The sequence below is a fragment of the Eubalaena glacialis genome, chromosome 2 (assembly GCF_028564815.1).
Source record: "Eubalaena glacialis isolate mEubGla1 chromosome 2, mEubGla1.1.hap2.+ XY, whole genome shotgun sequence".
Taxonomy (NCBI): domain Eukaryota; kingdom Metazoa; phylum Chordata; class Mammalia; order Artiodactyla; family Balaenidae; genus Eubalaena; species Eubalaena glacialis.
The window spans coordinates 44,714,962-44,736,488 of NC_083717.1; the positions used below are offsets into that span (position 1 = coordinate 44,714,962).

General features: G+C 38.2%; 1 protein-coding gene across 4 annotated transcripts in view; it reads left to right on the plus strand.

Moving 5' to 3' along the window:
* Window positions 1–21,527, plus strand: part of CHD2 (chromodomain helicase DNA binding protein 2) — a 117,566-nt gene that overhangs the window by 38,487 nt on the left and 57,552 nt on the right. For all 4 annotated transcript variants that reach the window (XM_061179980.1, XM_061179982.1, XM_061179981.1 and 1 more), the window contains 6 exons: window positions 161–339; window positions 2,291–2,415; window positions 5,341–5,557; window positions 7,461–7,550; window positions 8,417–8,607; window positions 17,521–17,709. In XM_061179980.1, the coding sequence (XP_061035963.1) occupies window positions 161–339; window positions 2,291–2,415; window positions 5,341–5,557; window positions 7,461–7,550; window positions 8,417–8,607; window positions 17,521–17,709 (991 nt within the window). The remainder of the gene's footprint in view (window positions 1–160; window positions 340–2,290; window positions 2,416–5,340; window positions 5,558–7,460; window positions 7,551–8,416; window positions 8,608–17,520; window positions 17,710–21,527) is intronic.

A 21,527-nucleotide genomic window follows, 5' to 3' on the forward strand; every position in this document is an offset into this window, starting at 1 on the left:
CTTGTTTATAAATATTGTTTAGCATTTAAGAGCAGTTCATGTTTTGCAGAATATTTACAGCTTTGCCACATGGTGTTTCCTTGGTTATACATAAAACAGAATGTCACTCCTCTCCTTTAATTGACAGTTGCTGATCTGTAAATTTTTATATGTGAAATAGCTCACAGTCGGAAGCCGGCACCTTCCAACGAACCTGAATATCTATGCAAATGGATGGGACTGCCCTATTCAGAGTGCAGCTGGGAAGATGAAGCCTTGATTGGAAAGAAATTCCAGAGCTGCATCGACAGCTTCCATAGTCGGAACAACTCAAAAACCATCCCAACAAGAGAATGCAAGGTGTGGTGACTGCTGGCTTTTGAGTTTTCAGGGGAAAGGTGTATTGCTACAAAGGGTTGGCCACATAGGTAGATGTTGGGAAGAGAAAATACTACAAAAGTAAGTGATAATTCCTATTTTGAAGTGAAAGAAAATGACTTAACCTTGACATCAAAGGAAAATAATTAAAACAAAAGGAGAGGATGAGTTGTATAATGGCTTTGCTGACTTCTTTAATCTTATTTACACAATTAGATACATCTAATTTGGAGATATTGTGGAGAATACTGGAAAGAATTAAAGCACTTTAAAGAGAAGTGACGGGAAAGGGGAGTGTCTGAATTCTAGATTATAAACTAAATATATAGGCTCTTTTATTTGCTAGATTGGTTGTACAGTTCCTTTTCTTCCGTTGGAATTCATTCCCTGTGTAAATTGGTACGCTTGGGTCCTCAGTAATAAAAGTTTATGTAGGACATGGCCTCTTTCTCCAAGAGGTTGACATTCAAATTCATGGCACCAAACCTCTATCTGTGAAAAGCAGTGTGTAACTGAAGGTCAATGAGTGTGATAAAGACTATTCCAGAAGTAGGAGTCACTGAGCCACAGGGATCATTGAAGGGGTTTTAAAACGAGGAAATTGTGGTGCTTGAAGTGCCCTGTCCTTGAAGAATTGATTGGAGCTGGTTAGACAGACAGAAGGGGGCCCAGGTTATTGGCCTCCCGTGAAAGATATTAAGAGAAAGATGTTCTTATAGTCAGTAGGAGGACCACCGGACCTCAGGGTAGGGTAGGAGGAGAGGGAGGTGATATTGGCGAGTCAAAGTGTGTATGTCTTGAATGCCTTGGAGGGTATTTGGATTTTATTCTGTGGGTATTCATAAGCCTACCCTCCTGAGCAGAGCAGCAGGCAGGAAACAGTATTTCGTTTAGAAAGTTTCATCTAACGGCCATGTGTTGGAGACCAGAGTAAGCAGTTGTTAAAGCCAGAAGGTCCCACCAGGAAGGTGTTGTAGAAGCCCATGGAGGGAGAATTAGTGTGAGGACGAGGGAAGTGGCAGCAGCTGGGGGGTCAGATGGGAGAAGCACTGTGGGGCAGACGTGGCAGAAGTGGGCAGCCAGAGGCGTCTGATTCCATTTACTGCCAGCTGCTCACAAAGGAGGGCTGCAACTAACAATAATTACCTTATCAAATATGTTATTAGGACGACACTTCTCATAATGGGGCACTATTCCAGAGAGTGCTAATCTTCAGAGAAATGCTCCCTGAAAAAAACACTATTGTGGCCAAATAACTTTGGGAAGCATTCCTGAATGAGTTTCTCCTGTAAGTTCACAGCATACACAAGAATGTTAGACTTTGAAAAGTCATGAGCCATGAAATTTATATAACTTTTTAATCCATTGTTTCCCAAACTGATTTGGCCACAGAATCCACATTTTGTGCACACCATAGAGACATGGCTTTACTAGACTGCCAATTCTTCACACCTCTGGAGGTGAGAGCAGCATCCTTTCCTTCAGAAAACCAAACTCACACAGTTGGGGGTTCAAGGTAGGTGGGCTGCAATTCAGAATTTACAAATGCTGTTATGGTAAAAGTTCCGCTGCATTTAGCATATACAGACTTTCCCAGAGGCATTGTTGAGAGTAAGCTAATGCCAAGATGAAAATAGGAGACTCACTGCTGTACTGTAGAGATGATGTAAAGTAAGTGCTATTTAATGATGTTCGCAAACTTACTTCAGGAAAGGAGCCATAACTAAAAAATATTTCGGGATGCAATCTGGCTTTGGGAACGCAGACCACGATGCAAGAGCTCGTGGTGGGTTGGGTGTGGTTGGTGATTCAGATGTGAAATGTAAATTCTTATGCTTTGGTGCAGAGCACAGAAATCATGGCTAGCATTTTAACATAGGAACAGGAAGAAGGTTTTTTTCAAACCTGGGCTTTGTTAAATTTTGCATTTCAGGCCCTGAAGCAGAGACCACGATTTGTGGCTTTAAAGAAACAGCCGGCATATTTAGGAGGAGAGAACCTGGAGCTCCGAGATTATCAGCTAGAAGGTCTCAACTGGCTTGCTCATTCTTGGTGCAAGTAGGTAGAAAAATATGTTTGATGTTTTCTCTACTGTTTCTGGCTTTTTAAAACTGTTAGGTGTAAAGAATTACTTCCTTTTCTTGTACATTATAGAAATAAAAAAATTATGTGATTGAGAGGAGCCACTTCTGGGAGTTTTTATGTATGTATAATTACCAATTTAGTCTAAAGTAAAAAGTACTTTGTTATTTAGTTATTTGGGGGTTAATTTCTCGTAGCCAGAGACCTATGTCTTACTATGTTATTTATGAGTATAAATAGCAAGGTAATTTGCCCAGATCTTTAGTGGGGAAGGAGTTATTCTCAGAAGAAAGAAGAAAATGTCTTTTTTCCATTCAGTTGTCTTTCTGAGCCAGGGAAACCTTTAATTTTACATAATGGTGCTGAAGAGTGATGTGCCCCCCCCCCGCCCCCGATTGCTGTACAGGCCATCCCTTGTAGAGAAAATTCTCTGACGGTTGGACTTGTGAAATTATCCTTTACCTTTTTGTAACAAGATCACCATAGTCTTGGAAAAAAAGAAGAAAGAGAGATAAGACAACGAGGTTTAAAGGTACTTTGAGGCTGTACTCATAAATTTCATTCACCAAATTCAATTGCAAATTCACGTAGTCCCTAATTACTGTGTATTAGGGACTTAGGTAGGCCTGGAGAATTTTTTTTTTAAGATTTTATTTATTATTTATTTATTTATTTTTGGCTGCGTTGGGGCTTAGTTGCGGCACGTGGGATCTCTGTTGAGGCATGTGGGATCTTGCATTGCGGCGTGCGGGCTCTTCGTTGTGGTGTGCGGGTTTCTCTCTAGTTGTGGCATGCGGGTTTTCCCTTCTCTAGTTGTGGTGCGTGGGCTCTGTGGTTGTGGTGCACGGGTTCCAGACCACGCGGGCTCTATAGTTTGCAGCACGCGGGCTCTAATTGAGGTGCGTGAGCTCAGTAGTTGTGGCGCGTGAGTTGCCCCGAGGCACGTTGGATCTTAGTTCCCTGACCAGGGATCGAACCCCACGTCCCCTGCATTGTAAGGTGGATTCTTTACCACCGGACCACCAGGGAAGTCCCAGGCCTTGAGAATTTAATAGTGAGCCAAGACAAGACAGGATTTCCCTGTCTTCATGGAACATACAGTGTGAGAAGTACCTTTAATGTCTGTCTCCAAATTCCTTCCCCCACATGTAAACTCTTAATTTCTTCAGTGTTTTATGGCAAAGCAAGATTTCTTATTTCAGAATTAGACTACAGCCTGAAAACAAAAACATGCCAGCTTCTTTTCTCAATGCCGAAAAGATGGTTTTTAAGTTACAGAGGTGCATTTACAATGACTTTCCCAATTGAACCATGTACTACTCATTGTCTTGTAAAAATTTATGTAATATTTAACATTCAATATGAGAATCAGAGATCTTGAGGAGATTCAATTTCTGTGACTGAGAATGGAGGTCTGATGTTCTAAATTCCTTGAAAATTATTTTTGTTTCGGAGAGTAGTGAGACCTGATCTTCCTAAAGGATGGTTATAAGCTAGGTGCAGCCTTAAGGAGTTGTGTAACTAACCCTCTTGTTTTATAGTTGAGGGCTCTTAGGAGCCCTTGTCCAAAGTCACACCATGTAGAGTCCTGAGCCAGCATTTTCTACTTTAAACTGGCTAATTCAGAATCAGCTGAAAAGGGCCCAGGCAGCTACTAGGCCCTGGTCATGGAAACCTTGCGTTAAGTAACATGCTGTTTTGGTCTAGTGCCAGAAAAGCAGGCACATCAATCCAAACTTCCTTTCATGTGTATAAATGGACAGCGGCAGTTTGCTAGGGAGAGGAAATGTTGGAGAAAATTAACCCTGTTTCCTCCCCAGTGGTGTGAAAAGGTGAGAGAAATATGAGGAAAATTACTCAAAGGAATCTCTTCTTGGTGAATTAAATGTCTTTGTTTTTCTAATCGATTAAGTTGTCTTTAACTTGAATATTGGTTTTAGTTCTCTCCGGTCCACTGATTAAGCATGTATTATATATGTGTAAACCTCCCATGGCCTGATTTTCCAGAACCTTTTAATATTTTCAAACTTATGGCATACACGCAGTCCTGGTTTCCTGCCAAATGGGCTCTTTTCTATTTCTGGAACATACTTTCCTAACTGGCTATTTCTTTCAGTTTAAATTAACTTAATTTACTTAAAGGTTTTTTCTTAATATCTTTACAATCCTTTTCTATTAGCATCCTGTTGAAATCCTGCCTCCTGCCTGTCTCCTAGAGCCTTGTTTCTCAAAGTGTGGTCCAAGCCATATACCCATAGCACAATATCCAGAAGTACTTGTTAAGCAATACAGATTCTTGAGCCCTTCCGCAGATACTCTGATTCAGTAGGTCTAGGGTGGGATTCAGAGATCTGATCTGCAGCCTACCCCTGCTGTAGAGTAGTGTATTTAAAACAAGCTCTGTGTACCTGCAGCATGTAGGTCTAGGGAGTAGTGTATGTAGCATTAAACAACCCAGTGGCCTGCAGTGGAATGGGTGGGCACTTTGAACAAAGGCACATGACTGTCAGCCTGTAGGGTTCATCAGGAGTGGGGATAGCCCATCTGCCCTTGCTTTCTGTACTGATGGAACCCAAGGTCATGTACTTGCATACACCAATATAACAAAACCTGCCACCTCTGTTACAGGGGATAGATGTAAAAGACCAAAATGCAAGATAAAGAACATATAGTCTGAATAGGCTCTTGCAGTAATCCAAACCTTGATTATACTTAGATTACTTGTTACTCGACTGTCTTAATGTAGGAGAATTAATTGCAGAGGAGAGGAAAGACATTAGAGGCTCACAACCCATGTCTTGCTTGGTGACATTGTGAGGCATTGATGCCTTTGCTGTTTGTGCACATACTGTTTTTTTGTGAACTAATGATCTTTTTGTTTTTATCTTTTTCTTTCTGCAGAAGTAACAGTGTAATCCTTGCTGATGAAATGGGCCTAGGAAAGACCATCCAGACCATATCATTCCTCTCCTACCTGTTTCATCAACACCAGCTGTATGGCCCCTTTCTTATAGTCGTCCCTTTATCCACCCTCACCTCATGGCAGAGGGAGTTTGAAATCTGGGCACCAGAGATTAACGTAGTGGTTTACATAGGTGACCTGATGAGCAGAAATACGGTGTGTAAACAAAAAGAACTGGGATAGAATCTGTTATAAATGTATTTTTGGAAATTGACCTAAAGCCATTATAGTCTTTAGTAAAATTGTGATTCTGACACGGTGCTATGCCCCTGATATTGGGGGACTGATGTATCACAAAAATACAATTCAGATAGTCTTAAAAAACATATGCTTACTTTGTGAAGAACAGCAACAGCAGTACTTGAATGGGAATCTCTCTTAGGTGGATTGCAGTATTAAGTTTTTCTTCTTTCTTTCCCCTGTGCTTTCAAGACCACTTTATTTATAAAGGATTATAAGATAGAGTTAATGCCTTGTGGAATGTTAATATTATTTTTGCTATTTGAGCAGAGAGATGTTACTGAAAATAATTGAGTTCTTAGAGTTTGTTTCCTAACCTTTTAAAATAGTGAGGTGGCATAACTTACAAGAAAGGAATAAAAGGACAGTGAGCCATTTCAGAGCTGCAGAAATGAGAATTATCTGTCTGATATCAAAGTTAACTTGAGCATCAGGAACTTAGAACACATGGGCTTAAGTTTGTTTGGCAAATCTTTTCTTGATAACAACTTTTTTTAAGGTACTTACTATGTGCCAGGCCCTGTGCTGGGTGCTTTACGTGTATTACCTATAATCCTTATGATAGTCTTCAAAGTAGATGATATTCTTTCCAATCTACTGTTGAAGAAATTGACTCAGAGAGTTTAACACTTGTCCCCAGGCCAGCTGGAATGTGGCAGAGCTGGGACTGGGACAAAGACACGTCTGGTCCCAGACCTTTGCTTTTTCACCACTGTGTGTATGTTGGAATAAACTGTTTCTAGGGGATTGCTTATAATAAGAGCAAGCCATCAGGAATCCTCAACCTTTGAGAGAGATGTTACAACCATATATTACCATGCTAATGCAAATTCATTTTTATTAAATATTTTCATTAAAATTTTCTAACCTAAACTCTGGCAGACTTCATTGCTCTAATTTTGAGTTTCTAAGTCTATAGTAGTTCTTAAGTTTGTTAATCCATTCGTTAACCATTAAAAAAGAAAAAGAAGTTCTAGATTATGCAGAATTGCTTCAAGCACTACTGCATTGAAAGGTAGAAGACAAAGAAAGTGAACTCTAATAAAAAACTGTGGAATCAGGGACATTTTCTTTTCTTTCCAGTACTCCTTTTCTTTGTTCTTCTTCCCACTTCATGGTGATTCCCTGCAGCTCTCCTTGACTTGTCCTCTGGTTCTTAACTTGACAACCAAACTGTAGGAGCTCTGTCATGGGCCATTGTGCTTGCTGGGTGTCCAGTTAAATACATTATATTATACTTCAGTACGAATGTGTTAGTTTTTGTTTTCTTTTGCATTGACGTTGTTTTCATTCATATTAAATTGTATTTTCATCCTGTAAGCCTCCCTTTCTTTTTTCTTGGGGGCCACATCTTTCTGCTGTATGATTAATGAAATTTCTGACCAAGCCAGAGGTTGGAATTTGTTTTATTTACTAATAAAAGTATGCCCTACCCAAAGAATGATCAAATTGTATTTCCTTAAGAAAGGTCTCATTCTGGGAGATCCCTAGATAAGTTCAAGTTACCAGGGTTTAATTGCTGATGAAATGCATTTTTGTGGTCAAATATATGGGGGGTGGAGGGGGGCAGAGGGAGATGACAATTTATTTGAATTCTGGCAATAAAGTTTTTGCTGCTCCACGATAGATCTTTTAATTCTAACTCATATTGCTCTATACTTTGGTTGCTTAGGTCAGTTTAGAATGTATAAGGTATTCATTAAATTCTAATCAGATTTATTTTTTATTTGGTATATTTATTGCATCTGTCATAAGACTTGCTGGTGATATAGAAAGGTAAAGGTAGAAATTGTATCTTAATGATCGTTTTCTCTTATAGATACGAGAATACGAATGGATTCACTGTCAGACCAAAAGGCTGAAGTTCAATGCGCTTATAACAACATATGAGATCCTCTTAAAAGATAAGGTGTGTAATTGGTAACCAAAAGGCTAAATTTTGGAGTGTGACTTGTCCAAATGATGGGGTCTTTGCCTCCCCCTTGCCATGTTACTTTTCGTTTTTTATTTAAAAAAGCAAACAAATGAACAAACAAAAAAATCCATGAAGAATATTAAGGTTATTAAAAAATAAACAGAACCTTACAGTTGAAGGGGACCTTGGGTCACCTAAGCCAATTGAATTAAATAGATGAAAGGGTATTGAGGCCAGTAACTTACTGGAGATTCTAGTCAGTCATTGGAAGCTGGTCTTGAGTGCCCTCTCAGGTATTCCCCATCTTATTGTTAAGCATTTCTCCAGAACAGGTGTTGTGTAAGGGTCTCTGTGAGGAGGACAGAAAAATGAAGCTCTTTAAATTATCTCCTTCCCACAGTTACTAAGAAATGTATGTGCCAGGTGATCCCACTGGTGATAATAAGCATAAACAAGTTCAATTTGGTGGCTCTTGGTGTTTCTGTGCTTCAAGGTTGGGGTGGAGAATAGGCAGAGAAGAATCTTGATTAAGGAGAGACTGCAAAATCATGTGTTTTTTGTTTTTGTGTTGTTTTTACCCAGCATACCAGTTTTTGTGTTTTCACTTTGAGACATGCAGCAAAACCTGGCCTAAAAGACCCCCCTATAGCTTTTAGAGGATGACCTGCTCTTCTGAGTAGACACCAATCTGTCAACTAACAGAATAAACAGAAGAGTCCTGATATACTTTAAGTCAGTGAAGAATAAATGTTTCTATGTATACCTTTGTGATGGTATTTGTACAGAGATAATTAACACTTTAAAGTACTTTTGGGTTCCCTTCTGACCTGGTGGCTCGTTCTGTTTTGTTTTTACTTTAGACTGTGCTGGGCAGTATTAACTGGGCCTTTCTGGGAGTGGACGAAGCCCATCGGTTGAAGAATGATGACTCTTTATTGTATAAAACTCTGATTGATTTCAAGTCCAACCATAGGCTCCTGATTACGGGGACCCCTCTTCAGAATTCCCTCAAAGAGCTCTGGTCCTTGCTGCACTTTATTATGCCGGAGAAGTAAGCTCCTTCCTATGTGTTTCAAAAGATGCTAGAATGTCTGAAATGCCAATGCTCTTTAACTTTTTTAGTAAACCTTAGGGAAAACAGGTGGCATGGTTTGGGGAAAGCAAAGCATTGAAGCAGCAACAAAAGTAGTAAAATGTTTCATAACAAATGATAGAAAGCTCAGAAATCAGTCTGTTAAGAAAGAAAGCATATTGTCTACCAAACATTTGAATCATTTAATGCTTTGGGGGAAATAATTGATAAATAGGAAACATCAGACCTTCTTCCTGTTGTTATAAGGTGACCAATATAATTGGAAAAAAGTATACAAGGTACACAATCTGACAAGTATTAAAAAATATCTTAAATCTAAACTTCTGATAACAGTAGCACTGGGTTTAGGTCTTATTAAAATCTAACTTAGTAAAAAATTGTGGAATGTCTTTACTGAAAAGATTTTTGTGGGAAAGATGGTATGCACATTTCATAAAACTTAAAATTATCCATTGGTGTTCGATGATACTTAAAATGAAATCTAAATTCTTTACCCTGATTTGGAATACCCTACTTAGTCTGACCCATCTCATACCACTTTCTCCATTACTAATTGTGCTCCAGCCATTCTGGCCATCTTTCTGTTCCTTTAACATGCCAAGCATTGCTATTCTTTTTGTCTGGAATGTTTTTTCTCCTCCTTATCTTCATATGGCCAGTCACTTATTAACATCATTGCCTCAGCTTATATGACCACCTCCTTTTAGAGGTCTCCTCAGACCACTGAACCTCAAGTTCCTTATCAGACATGCTTATCATCCATACCCCGTTTTATTCTCTATATGGCACCTCTCTCTTTTTCATCCGTTTCCTCATTCATACCATGTCATTAAATTATGCATTCATAAGTAGCAGAGATCTTATTTACTTTATTCATCCGTGGTCCACATTGCCTAGAGTGGTACCTGGCATGCAGTAAACAGTTAAATTGAGAGTTGTCAAATTGACAGGTAAATGCGCCACAGTTTTTTTTTTTTTTTTAATTTAGAAAAGACTTGAGTGCCTACTGTATGCCATAAACTGAACAAGGCATTTTGGATGGCCTAAGGAACAATAGAGAAATGGTCCCTTTCCCCATGTGTTGTTACCTTTTTTTTAAACAGCCTGTTGGGATATAATTTACATACCATAAAATGTACCATTGTAAATATACAAATTAATTTTTTTTTAGTAAATTTATAGAATTGTGCAACCATCACCATTATCTACTTTTAGAATATTTTCCTCACTGAAAAAAGTTCCCTCTCGTCTGTTTGTAGTTAATCTCTGCCTCAACTTCTAGCCATAGGCAGTCACTAATCAGCTTTCATCTCTAGAGATTTACCTTTTCTAGAAATTTCATCTAAATTGAATCCTAATAAGTAGTCTTTTGTTTTTGGCTGCTTTTATTTAGCATAATAATTTTGAGATTCGCCCATGTTATAGAGTTTATTAGGAGTTATTCTCTTATTATGGAGTGATATTCCATTGTATGCACATCCAGTCACCAGTTGATGGCTGTTCGGATTGCTTCAGTTTTGGGTTATTTTGTCTTTGTGTGGACGTATGACTACATCTATAGGAGTGAAATTGCCAGGTTGTTCCGAAAGTGTATATTTAACTTAAACTACCGGCTGTTTTCCAGAGAGACTGTACCATTTTATATTCTCAGCAGAAATGTTTGAATTTTCTAGTTTCTCTGTATCATCACCAATACTTGGTGTATTGTCAATCTTTTGGATTCTAGCTCTTCTGGTGGGTGTGTAGTAGTATCTCATTGTGTTCTGACTTGCATTTGTATAATGACTAATAATGTTGCACATCTTTTCCTGTGTTCATTAGCCATTTGTATATCTTTGGTGAAATATCTGTTCAAATCTTCTACCCATTTTTCAATTGGATTGTTTGCCTTATGAGTTGAAGAGGTTTTTAATTTTTTTTTTTAAGTAGTCTATATTGAAATGCTTTATATTAGACTCAGATCTTCTCTAAATAAAGGCTGTAATACTTCATTTCTCCAATGCAGCTGGATGCCTTTTATCTTTTGCCTTATTGTACTGGCTAGAACCTCCACATTGAGTAGAATTGGTGGGAGTAGGGTGTTACAGAATTTTTGTTAGGTACCCTTTATAAGGTTGAGGAAGTTTTCTTGTAATTCCTAGTGAGTGATGGATTGAGTGTTGGATTTTGTCATGTGCTGTTCTTCTTTACCCGTTGAGGTGACCATGTGGTTTTTGTTCTTTATTCTACCAATATGGTATGTAACATTAGTTCCTTTTTAGATTAAGCCAACCTTTTATTCCTGGGATAAATCCGAGTTGGTCAGAATGTTTAAGATTTATTATGTTACTTCTTTTTAAAATATTTGATAGGATTCACCAGTGTTGCCTTGTGAGCTTTAGCTTCTGTTTGTGGGAAAATTTTTAATGACTATGTCTGTTTCTAGTTATAGGTCTGTTCAGGTTTTCTATTACATCTTGACTTAGTTTTGTTAATTTGTGTCTTTCTGACAATTTGTTTATTTCATCTAAGTTGTCTAATTTGTTGGCATAAAGCTGTAGTATTTCCTCATAATCCTTTTAATTTTTGAAGGATCAATACTGATCTAAATAATTTTTTGATTATGGCAATTTTGTGTCTCGTCTCTTGGTCCTTTTAGGTAAAGCTTTTAACAATTGTGGGGATGTTTTCAAAGACACCAGCTTTGGACGTTATTTTGGTTTTTTCTCTATTTTAGAATTTCATTTACTTCTACTCTCATTTTTATTATTGCCTTCCTTTATTTTTCATTTAATTTTCTTGTTTTCTGTTTTCTTAAGATGGAAGCTTAGATTATTGATTTAAGTCTCTTTCTTCCTTTTTGCAATATAGGTACTTAAAGGTATAGGTTCCCCCCTATGTCCTGCTTTAGCTGCATCCCATAAATGTTGATATCTTGTGTTTTTGTTTTCATTCAGTTTCACCTATTTTTGAATATCTCTTTTGATTTTTTCTTTCATGCATGGCGGGTTTTTTTTTTTTTTTTGAGAGGTGTGTTATTTAATTTCCAAATATTTAATTATTTCCCAAATGATTTGTAGTTTACTTTTATCTTAGAGAACGTGCTTTAAATGAATTGTTACTTGTTATATGGTCTAGTATGTTTTCTGTCTTGGAGAATATATTCCATGTGTACTTGAAAAGAATAATGTTTATTCTGCTTTTGTTGGGTAGAATTCTATAAGTGTCCATTAAGTCAACTTGGTTAATAGTCTTCCTTCTGTATCTTTGCTGACTTCATGTCTAGTTGTTCTATCAGTAATTGAGAGTGAAGTATTTTAATATTTAACTACAGTTGTTGAATGACCTACTTCTTTCAGTTCTGTCAGTTTGGGGGTTCTGTTGTTAGGTATGTGCACATTTGTATTTGTTACATATTCCTGATTTATTGACCTTTTTATCATTATAAAATGTCCCTCTTTATCTTTAGTAATATTTCTTGTTCCTTAGGTCTATTTTGATTTTCTTATAGCTCCTTAGCTCTCTTCTGGTATCTGTTTGCATGGAATACTATTTTCCATTGTTTTACTTTGAACCTGTTTATTTGGGTCTAAAATGTGTCTCTTGTAGACAGCATACAGTTGGATCTTCCTTTTTTCTCTAGTTAGACAATCTCTGCCTTTTGGTTGGAGTATTTAGTTCATTCACATTTAATGTAATTATTGATATGGTTGGATTTATGTCTGCTATTTTGCTTTTTCCCTCTGTATGTCATATTTTTTTTGTTTGTTTCTTTTTTACCGCCTTCTTTTGTTTCAACAAGTAGTTTTTAGTTTGCCATTTAGATTCTTCTGTTAATTGATTTTTTTAAGTTTTATTTTGTAGTGGTTGCTCTCAGGTTTTTAGTATATACATCTTATCACAATCTTCTTAAAATTAATACTGACTTAATTTTGGTAAAATATAGCAACTTTTCTGCATCGTAGTTCCATTTTCACCTCCTTCCTTGTGTTGTAAACCTAAGAATACAGTGATATAATTATTGCTTTATTCAGGCTTGTGTCTTAAGGAAATTAAGAAAAGGGAAAAATATATTTATACAATCTTTTATATTTACCCATTTTATGTTATCATTTCCAGTGATCTTCATTTCTTCCTGTGGATTCAAGTTGCCATCTGGTGTCACTTACTTTTAGCCTTAAGGGCTCCCTTTAGTATTTCTTGTAAGGCAGGCCTACTGACTACAAATTCTGTCTTCATTTGTCTGTGGCTGTTCTTTTCTCACCTTTTTTTTTGGCTGCGTTGGGTCTTCGTTGCTGCGCGCGGTTTTTCTCTAGTTGGGGCGAGTGGGGGCTACTCTTTGTTGTGGTGCGTGGGCTTCTCATTGTAGTGGCTTCTCTTGTTGCGGAGCATGGGCTCTAGGGCGTCCGAGCTTCAGTAGTTGTGGCTTGCAGGCTTTAGAGCGCAGGCTCAGTAGTTGTGGCACATGGGCTTAGTTGCTCTGAGGCACGTGGGATCTTCCTGGACCAGGGATCAAACCCATGTCCCCTGCCTTGGAAGGCGGATTCTTAACCACTGTACCACCAGAGAAGTCCCTTCACCTTTATTTTTGAAGAATAGTTTAAGACTCTTCAGAAGATGGATAAAGAAACTTGACCACTCTGATTATACATACGCTCACTATAGCTGTTAGTAGAACAGGCCTAGACTGTTTTCGTTTTTTGCAGGTATCCTCACTATAGTATGCTCCTGAGAGAGGAGGCCCCTCTGCACCCCTCCTTCCTATGCCTTCTCTTAGAACAGGGTTTCTCAACCTTAGCACTATTGACATTTTGGGCTGGATACTTCTTTTTTACAGTGGGGGCTCTCCTTTGCATTATATGATGTTTAACAGCATCCTTGTCCACTACCCACTACATGCCAGGAATGACTCAGTTGTGACAACAAAAAATGTCTCCCAGCATTGCCAAGTGTGCCCCAGAGGGGCAACATTACCACCAGTTGAGAAGCACTACGTGAGCGGGTTCCTCAGGTCTCCCCACATTGCTCATTCTGTCAGCCTCCACCCTCCCCACCCCGTCTCACTGCTAATCTTTTGCCTGTCCTATTTGCTGCTCACCTGGATCCTCTGTTCCTTCCATACAGCTCTGTAAGTCAATAGTAGTCACCTTTCTGAGGAGGGAGGCAGTTGCCCTCTTCTCTTTTTAAACATTCTGTCCATTCTGTAATGAATACCCTGTCTATCATGTATTAGCAGAAGCCCATGTTTTCATAAAGTGTGCTTTTCAAAGGTTATATGTGGGGGAAAAAAAAAAAAAAAAGGTTATATGTGCTGTAAAACAGGTAACGTATAAAAGTTTAGAGACAGTGGGGGTATCAATTATTAGTTATTAATCTTTGTTTTCTGAAATGGATAAGAGAATTTTCATGTATATTACTTTATAGTTTTTATATTGTTTTCTTATATCTAATTTTTGATGCACTATATATGTTTAGCCTCAGGTTGTAATAAGAACATGCTGTCGTAGAGAGATGATGAAAATGTGTCTCATATCACATGGTTAATAAGTGGGTGGACTGAGTTCAGTTTCTGGTCTTCTGTGACCGAGACCAATGTCCTTTAAACTTCAGATTCTAAGAGAAATAGTACATCCTTCATAGCACCATTGAGATGAAGTAAAAGCATTCTACATAGTAGGGATCTTGAGGCACTGTGGGAACATATGTGCTTGATATTTAGAAAAAGAAATGTGATGCCTAGTTTCCTCCAATGAATGATTAGCTAAGATTTGCCCTTCTGTACTTGGCTACTGAAGTGGATGGTAGGGATTTTGGCTCCTAAATGGCCATAATTCATTTTTTGTTGCTGTTAAATAAGCACCTGTGGCTTTCCACCCAGCATGGGCTACGTTTTGGGAAGAGAGGAACTTTGAATTACTTTTTCCATTAGAGATGATCATTCAGATAGTGTCTGCCAAAGTTTTCCATATGGCCAGTTGGATTACTTATTGAAGGATGGATTGGAGTTAGAGATGCACTGTGTGTGTGTGTAAGAGAGCCTTTTCTCTTTGCAAACTTTGTTTTTAAAACATTACTATTTTCAAACTTTTTTAAAAAAACATTATTTTTCACAAAGATGCGTGTATAAGAAGGAAACCCATTAGTTAAGGAGTGGAGATTTTCCTTTATTTCTGCCTGAGCTTACTGTGTGGATGACAAATCCTGTGAAGTATTTTCCCCACCCTTAGCGGTAGTTCCTGAGGTTCATTATGGCTCTGTGCAACCATTTGTTCTTTTTAAGGAAATGATCCACTGAAGAATTGTTATTGTACAGAAGAGAATTAGGTTTGCTCAGGTAACTTCTGGACTCTCCCCTACTCAACTGTGATAGGCCATTGTTCTCAACATACACAAGTTAGTTGTCTTTTTAACCAACTAAAATGCTGTTTCCTTTGTGCAGCATCAGTCCGAGCACCTTTCCTGCATGGTGGCTCTGGCCAGGAGCCTACCCTTACTGTATGTTATTACTACCCTTATTATAGGTATATATCAGTGAGCCACTTTGTTTTGTATGTAGTATTTTGCAAAGCATCGAGCTTGGTATTAAAGATAGAGCTATGACTACATCCAAGAGTTCAGCTTATAAAGATAATCATGTGCAAATATGTACTTCATGCCCACCCTACAAAATAACTCAGTTTGATAGAGTATTTTCAGAGATCTTACCTCTTAGTGTTGAAATCTTTTTTTACTTTTGCTTTTGCTGTCTAGGCCAGTCTGTGAATTTTTTTGCACTTTTCCTTTCACATATTTATCTCATGACTTCTAGTATACCATTCTCACTGCTTTGATTTAATTTTCTTCTTTGTTATTCCTCAGTAGAGTGAGCTTCTGTTTTTTTAAAATCCCAAGGTCTGGAAAATTTAAATAATCAAAATTGTTTCTACTTTGGTGAGAGACATGTTAAATACAGAAGTTGATTAACAGGGAAATAACTAAAATAATGACTCTCTAGGCTGTGGTGTGGTATCATTATATCATTACAAGTTCACCACGATGACCATATACCTTTTATATATGTGGTGTTATAAATTGACGGTTGTCTATTGCAGGGAACAGCAAACTTTTTCTTAAAGGACCTGGTAGTAAACATTTTCAACTTGTAGGCATTATGGTCTCTGTCACAGCTACTCATCTGCTGTATAGACAGAAAGCAGCTACAGGTAGTTCATAAACAATTCAATGTGTATATAAAGAAATAGTATCTCATATTAACTCCTTTAACGTAGTAAGAGTACATACTAGGTGGGTGAAAATATTTGTTCCCTAAAACGGTAGGGGAAGTAAGTCTTGTAAAAAAAAAGTTTATTATTTAAGTTTTTAGACTAGTAAAGTTTTAATTAATTATAATATGTGTTACATAAATTAAAACATTCTCTTGAAATTATCTCCCAGTTCTTCAGAAAATGGCCTGATGTATAGTGATGGTCCCTCATTTCCAGTTGCCTCATACATTTTGTGTGTGAGATGGTATTGAGATAGCTTAGTTTACATTGTTCCTTTTAATCCTCTTATCAGTTTTAACTCCTCATTTTATTTTATGTTCTTAGAGTATCTTCATAGCAGTGTGGCAAAATACAGTTTACTTTAGTTTTGTTGAGCTAGAAGCATTAATTATGTTTTTAGATCTCTACCCCGAAAGATCGTTTTGTCTGCTTCTCCGAACACGGTTGTTTCTGGCATTACCAGCTGTCACTAGGGCTGATACTGATGCTCCTAGTGCCTGATGAAATGCTTGGCCATTCATGAGTTCAGAAATGACAATGGCAGCAGACTCTGTTGACATCCTTGTGCCCGGTGACAGTGCTGACATTTGCTGTCTTTGACTTTCTATCTTATCAGAGAGCGTATTATATAGCTCTTGGTAATGTCGAGTCACTGAGTTTATTATTCTGGGACTTCACTGGCCTCAGCAGAGCTGGGCCTCCTGGTGTCAGAAAGCAGACCATGGGGCAGTGCCTCACCCACTGAGCTTCAGTCTGCACACAAAACTAAGCAACTTCTTCCAAGTGTTTTGTTGGCTTTCTAGTAGCAAGTCAGAGCATATTTTCCTAAGCCTCATGAAATAAATTTCTTTCAATTTTTATTTTTGAAAGAAATTTGATCATAATGTCCCATACTGGATATCTGCCACAAATCCTTTAGTGAACCAAAGATGGTTAAGATTTAAACAGGAGAAACTTTTATCTGTAGAGTTCAGGCAAAATTATTACGGGTGATAACATTTTAAAATTCATTAATAAATTTTGTGTCCCCAAGTTCTATTAGTATTAAGTTTGTATCACTTATATTGCTCTTGTTGTCTGGGGGCTGTCACTTGTTTACTGTCATTATAATCCATTAACTTTTTAATCTATGAGCAGTGAGGATTACTGATGGAAACTGTATAACTTTTACCTCTGACTAGTGATAGCTGTAATATCACCACTAATTATTCTTTGACCTCTGAATTTTGTTTTCCCAGTAAATTGCAGCTTATTAAAAGATACCTTATGATTAATTTTTCTGCCTAACATTTTATCACAGTAACTTATTATGTTACTTACATACTAATTGCATGATATACTGAAATATTTTGTGAACTCTGGATCCAGTCTCAGAATTGGAAACCTGCTGTTATCCAGTGTAGACTGATGGAATTGATTCAGTTGGTTTTCCCTTGCCTTTTTGTTTTCCCCTCTCTTGTATTCAAGAGCTAGTGACTGATAAAATTTATTTTTCCTTATAGGGAAGACTCATTTTTTTTTTAACAGATTTTTTTTCCTATTTGGTTCCTTAAAAAAGAAATTTTAGTTGGAAAAATGCTTTTGTCCTTCTTTGTAATTAAGTAACACTATACTGTGTCATCTCTAGGTTTGAGTTCTGGGAAGATTTTGAGGAAGACCATGGGAAAGGGAGAGAGAATGGCTATCAGAGTCTTCATAAGGTGCTAGAGCCTTTCCTTCTCCGGAGAGTGAAAAAAGATGTGGAGAAATCCCTTCCTGCCAAAGTGGAACAGATTCTCAGGGTGGAGATGTCAGCCCTTCAGAAACAGTATTACAAGTAAGTTATTGGCTGGGTTAAGCCTGAATGGGATTAAGATCAGTACCGGGGGCTTCCCTGGTGGCGCAGTGGTTTAAGAATCCTCCTGCCAATGCAGGGAACCATGGGTTCAAGCCCTGGTCTGGGAAGATCCCACATGCCACGGAGCAACTAAGCCCGTGCGCCACAACTACTGAGCCTGTGCTCTAGAGCCCGTGTGCCACAACTACTGAAGCCCGCATGCCTAGAGCCTGTGCTCCGCAGCAAGAGAAGCCACTGCAATGAGAAGCCCGCGCATTGCAACGACGAGTAGCCCCCGCTCGCCGCAACTACAGAAAGCCTGCGCACAGCAACAAAGACCCAGTGCGGCCAAAAATAAATAATAATAGATAAATCAATTAATTAAAAAAAAAAAAGATCAGTACCAAGAAGCCATGAGATATATAACTGACAAATAAACTGCCTTTTCCAGTGAAGCCTCAAGACAGATTTAAGTAGCAATTTATTTATGGTCAGAAAGAGGAAGATTTACTGTTCTTTCTTTTTTAGGTGAGAATTTGCACAGTACTTTTCATTATCTAAGTGGTCTGAAATATATGTTCTTAGTGCTTATCCCCCTACTAATAAACAGGCATGTTTTATTCATTCATGTATTTCTTCTCTGCCATTCATTCAGTCATTTGCTTCAAGTTCTGCAACATGCCAGGCATTCTGCTAGATACTGGAAATATGAAGGTGAATGGAATGTGTTCCTGCCAGAAGCCTCTTGTTTAGTAGAGAAGACAGACTAGAGACAAATAATACAAAGTGTTGTTTATAACTGAGGCATATGCAGGGGAGTGTGGAAGTTCAGAAGGAAAAGCACTCACCTCTGTACCAAAGGGTGAAGACTCTTTTCTTCTAGCACTCCAAGTGGCATGGGCAGGTTATGGACTTGGTTTAGGTTATAATATGTTAAAGGTAAAATGGTGGGTTTTGGACAGAGGGTGGTATATAAGGTGCTTGTCATGGGCTTTCAGTTTTGGTGATTTAAAGTTGGATCTGGAATGATTGGAAATAATTGTATTGCCATGAAAATTACAGTCTTTTAAAGTTAGAGGTCTGGTAATCTTTCTAATGCTATTCCTTGCTTGTTTTTTTTTTTTTTTAACATCGTTACTGGAGTATAATTGCTTTATATAGTTGTGTTAGTTGCTGCTGTATAGCAAAGCGAATCAGCTGTATGTATACATATATCCCCATATCCCCTCCCTCTTGCGTCTCCTTTCCACCCTCCCTATCCCAACCCTCTAGGTGGACACAAAGCACTGAACTGATCTCCCTGTGTTATGCGGCTGCTTCCCACTAGCTATCTGTTTTACATTTGGTAGTGTATATATGTCCATGCCACTCTCTCACTTCGTCCCAACTTACCCTTCCCCCTTCCCGTGTCCTCAAGTCCATTCTCTATGTCTGCATCTTTAGTCCTGTCCTGCCCCTAGGTTCTTCAGAACCACCCCCCTTTCTTTTTAGATTCCATATATATGTGTTAGCATACGGTATTTGTTTTTCTCTTTCTGACTTAACTTCACTCTGTATGACAGTCTCTAGGTCCGTCCACCTCACTACAAATAACTCAATTTCGCTTCTTTTTATGGCTGAGTAATATTCGATTGTATATATGTGCCACATCTTCTTTATCCATTCCTCTGTCGATGGACACTTAGGTTGCTTCCATATCCTGGCTATTGTAAGTAGAGCTGCAGTGAACATTGTGGTACATGACTCTTTTTGAATTATGGTTTTCTCAGGGTATATGCCCAGTAGTGGGATTGCTGGGTCGTATGGTAGTTCTATTTTTAGTTTTTTAAGGAAGCGCCATACTGTTCTCCGTAGTGGCTGTATCAATTTACTCCCTGCTTGTTCTTAATTAATACAACTGAATAAAAACAAGAATTTAATTTTCAGAAATTACTATCTGACTTTTTTGCCTAACACTGCCTTGATTTTTTTTTTTTTTTAATTTTATTTATTTATTTATTTATTTATTTATGGCTGTGTTGGGTCTTCGTTTCTGTGCGAGGGCCTTCCCCAGCTGCGGCAAGCGGGAGGGGGGGGGGCACTCTTCATCGCGGTGCGCGGGCCTCCCACTATCGCAGCCTCTCTTGTTGCGGAGCACAGGCTCCAGACGCGCAGGCTCAGTAGTTGTGGCTCACGGGCCCAGTTGCTCCGCGGTATGTGGGATCCTCCCAAACCAGGGCTCGAACCCGCGTCCCCTGCATTGGCAGGCAGATTCCCAACCACTGCGCCACCAGGGAAGCCCTGCCTTGATTTTTAAAAATCTTTTTATTATGGGAAATCTCAAATACATACAAAAATAGAATGGTGTGTACCCATAATCCAGCTTTTATATTTCCTGACTCCTGGCCAGTCTTAGTTCATCTGTATCTTCTTTTGCATCCCCATTTCCACCCCCAGGTCATACGAAACATGTTCCAGGTCCAAATCATAAGTGTTTCTATATATCTCTAAAAGATAAGGACTCTTAAGAGTTAAGCAAAAAACCCCCAAAATCTCCCAAGCTCATGGAACAGATTGGTGGTTGCCAGAGGCAGGGGTTGAGGATGGTGAGAGAAATGGGTGAAGGGAGTCAAAAGGTTACAGACTTCAGCTATGAAATGTATGTCACGGGGATGAAATGTGCAGCATGGTGACAATAATTAATACTTCTGAATTGCATTTTTTTTTTTTTTTTTGAAATTTGCAAGAGAGTAGATCATAAAATTCCTGATCACAAGGGAAAAAAAGTTGTAGCTATTTATGGTGATGGATGGTAACTAGACACTGCGGTGATCATTCTGCAATGTATACAAATTTCTCATTATCATGTTTTATGCATCTGAAACGAATATGACGTTATATGTCTATACCTCAATTTAAAAAAAGTTAAGCATAATTTCAATACTATTTTTATTATGCCTAAAAATACCCCCCAGTAATTCCTTACTATTTTTATAATATACAGTGAGTGTTTACATTTTCCTGGTTGTCCTAGACACACACACACACACACACACACACACACACACATTTTGCTTGTTTGCATTGGGAGCTAAGTAAGCTCCATACATTATGATTGGTTGACATATCTCTTAAGTTTATTTTAAGTCATTTTCCCCTCCATCCTTGTAAATTTTTGAGTAAAGAAACTGAGTCTGTGTTCCATAGATTTTTTTCACAGCCTGGATTTTGCTGATTCCAGCTCCATGGCATCATTTAATTTTTTCCTGAGAACACGTTGTTTCCTTTACATTCACAGATAGGTGTAGAAGGTTGGTTAGACCCAGATTCAGTGTGAGTATTTCACAGAATGCAATCTATCATAGGAGGTTGTCTTTTTGTGATATTAGCAAATGTTGATGAGCATTGCCTAGATCATTAATTCATTAGGGATTACAAAGTGGTAATATTCAACTTTTGTTACTCCTTTGTTTATTAGCTGGAATACTTCTGTAAAAAGAAACTTCCCCACATCAATGAGGAACAGTTCATATAGGAAAGACAGAATAAATGCATGGTTCTTTCTGATTTTCGAATTTAAAATTTTTTATTTATTTACTGTTTTTTTAAATTGAAATACAGTTGTCCCTTGGTAACTACAGGGATTTGGTTCCAGGGACCCCCCCCGCCCCCCGCTCGGATACCAAAATCTATGGATCCTTAAGTTCCTTACATAAAATGGCAAAGTATAGTTGGCTCTCCGTATTTGCAGATGTGGAACCTGTGGATGCGGATGGCTGACTGTACATTTGACATATAATGTACAATTTAAGGTGTGTAGCATGTTAATCTGATGCATT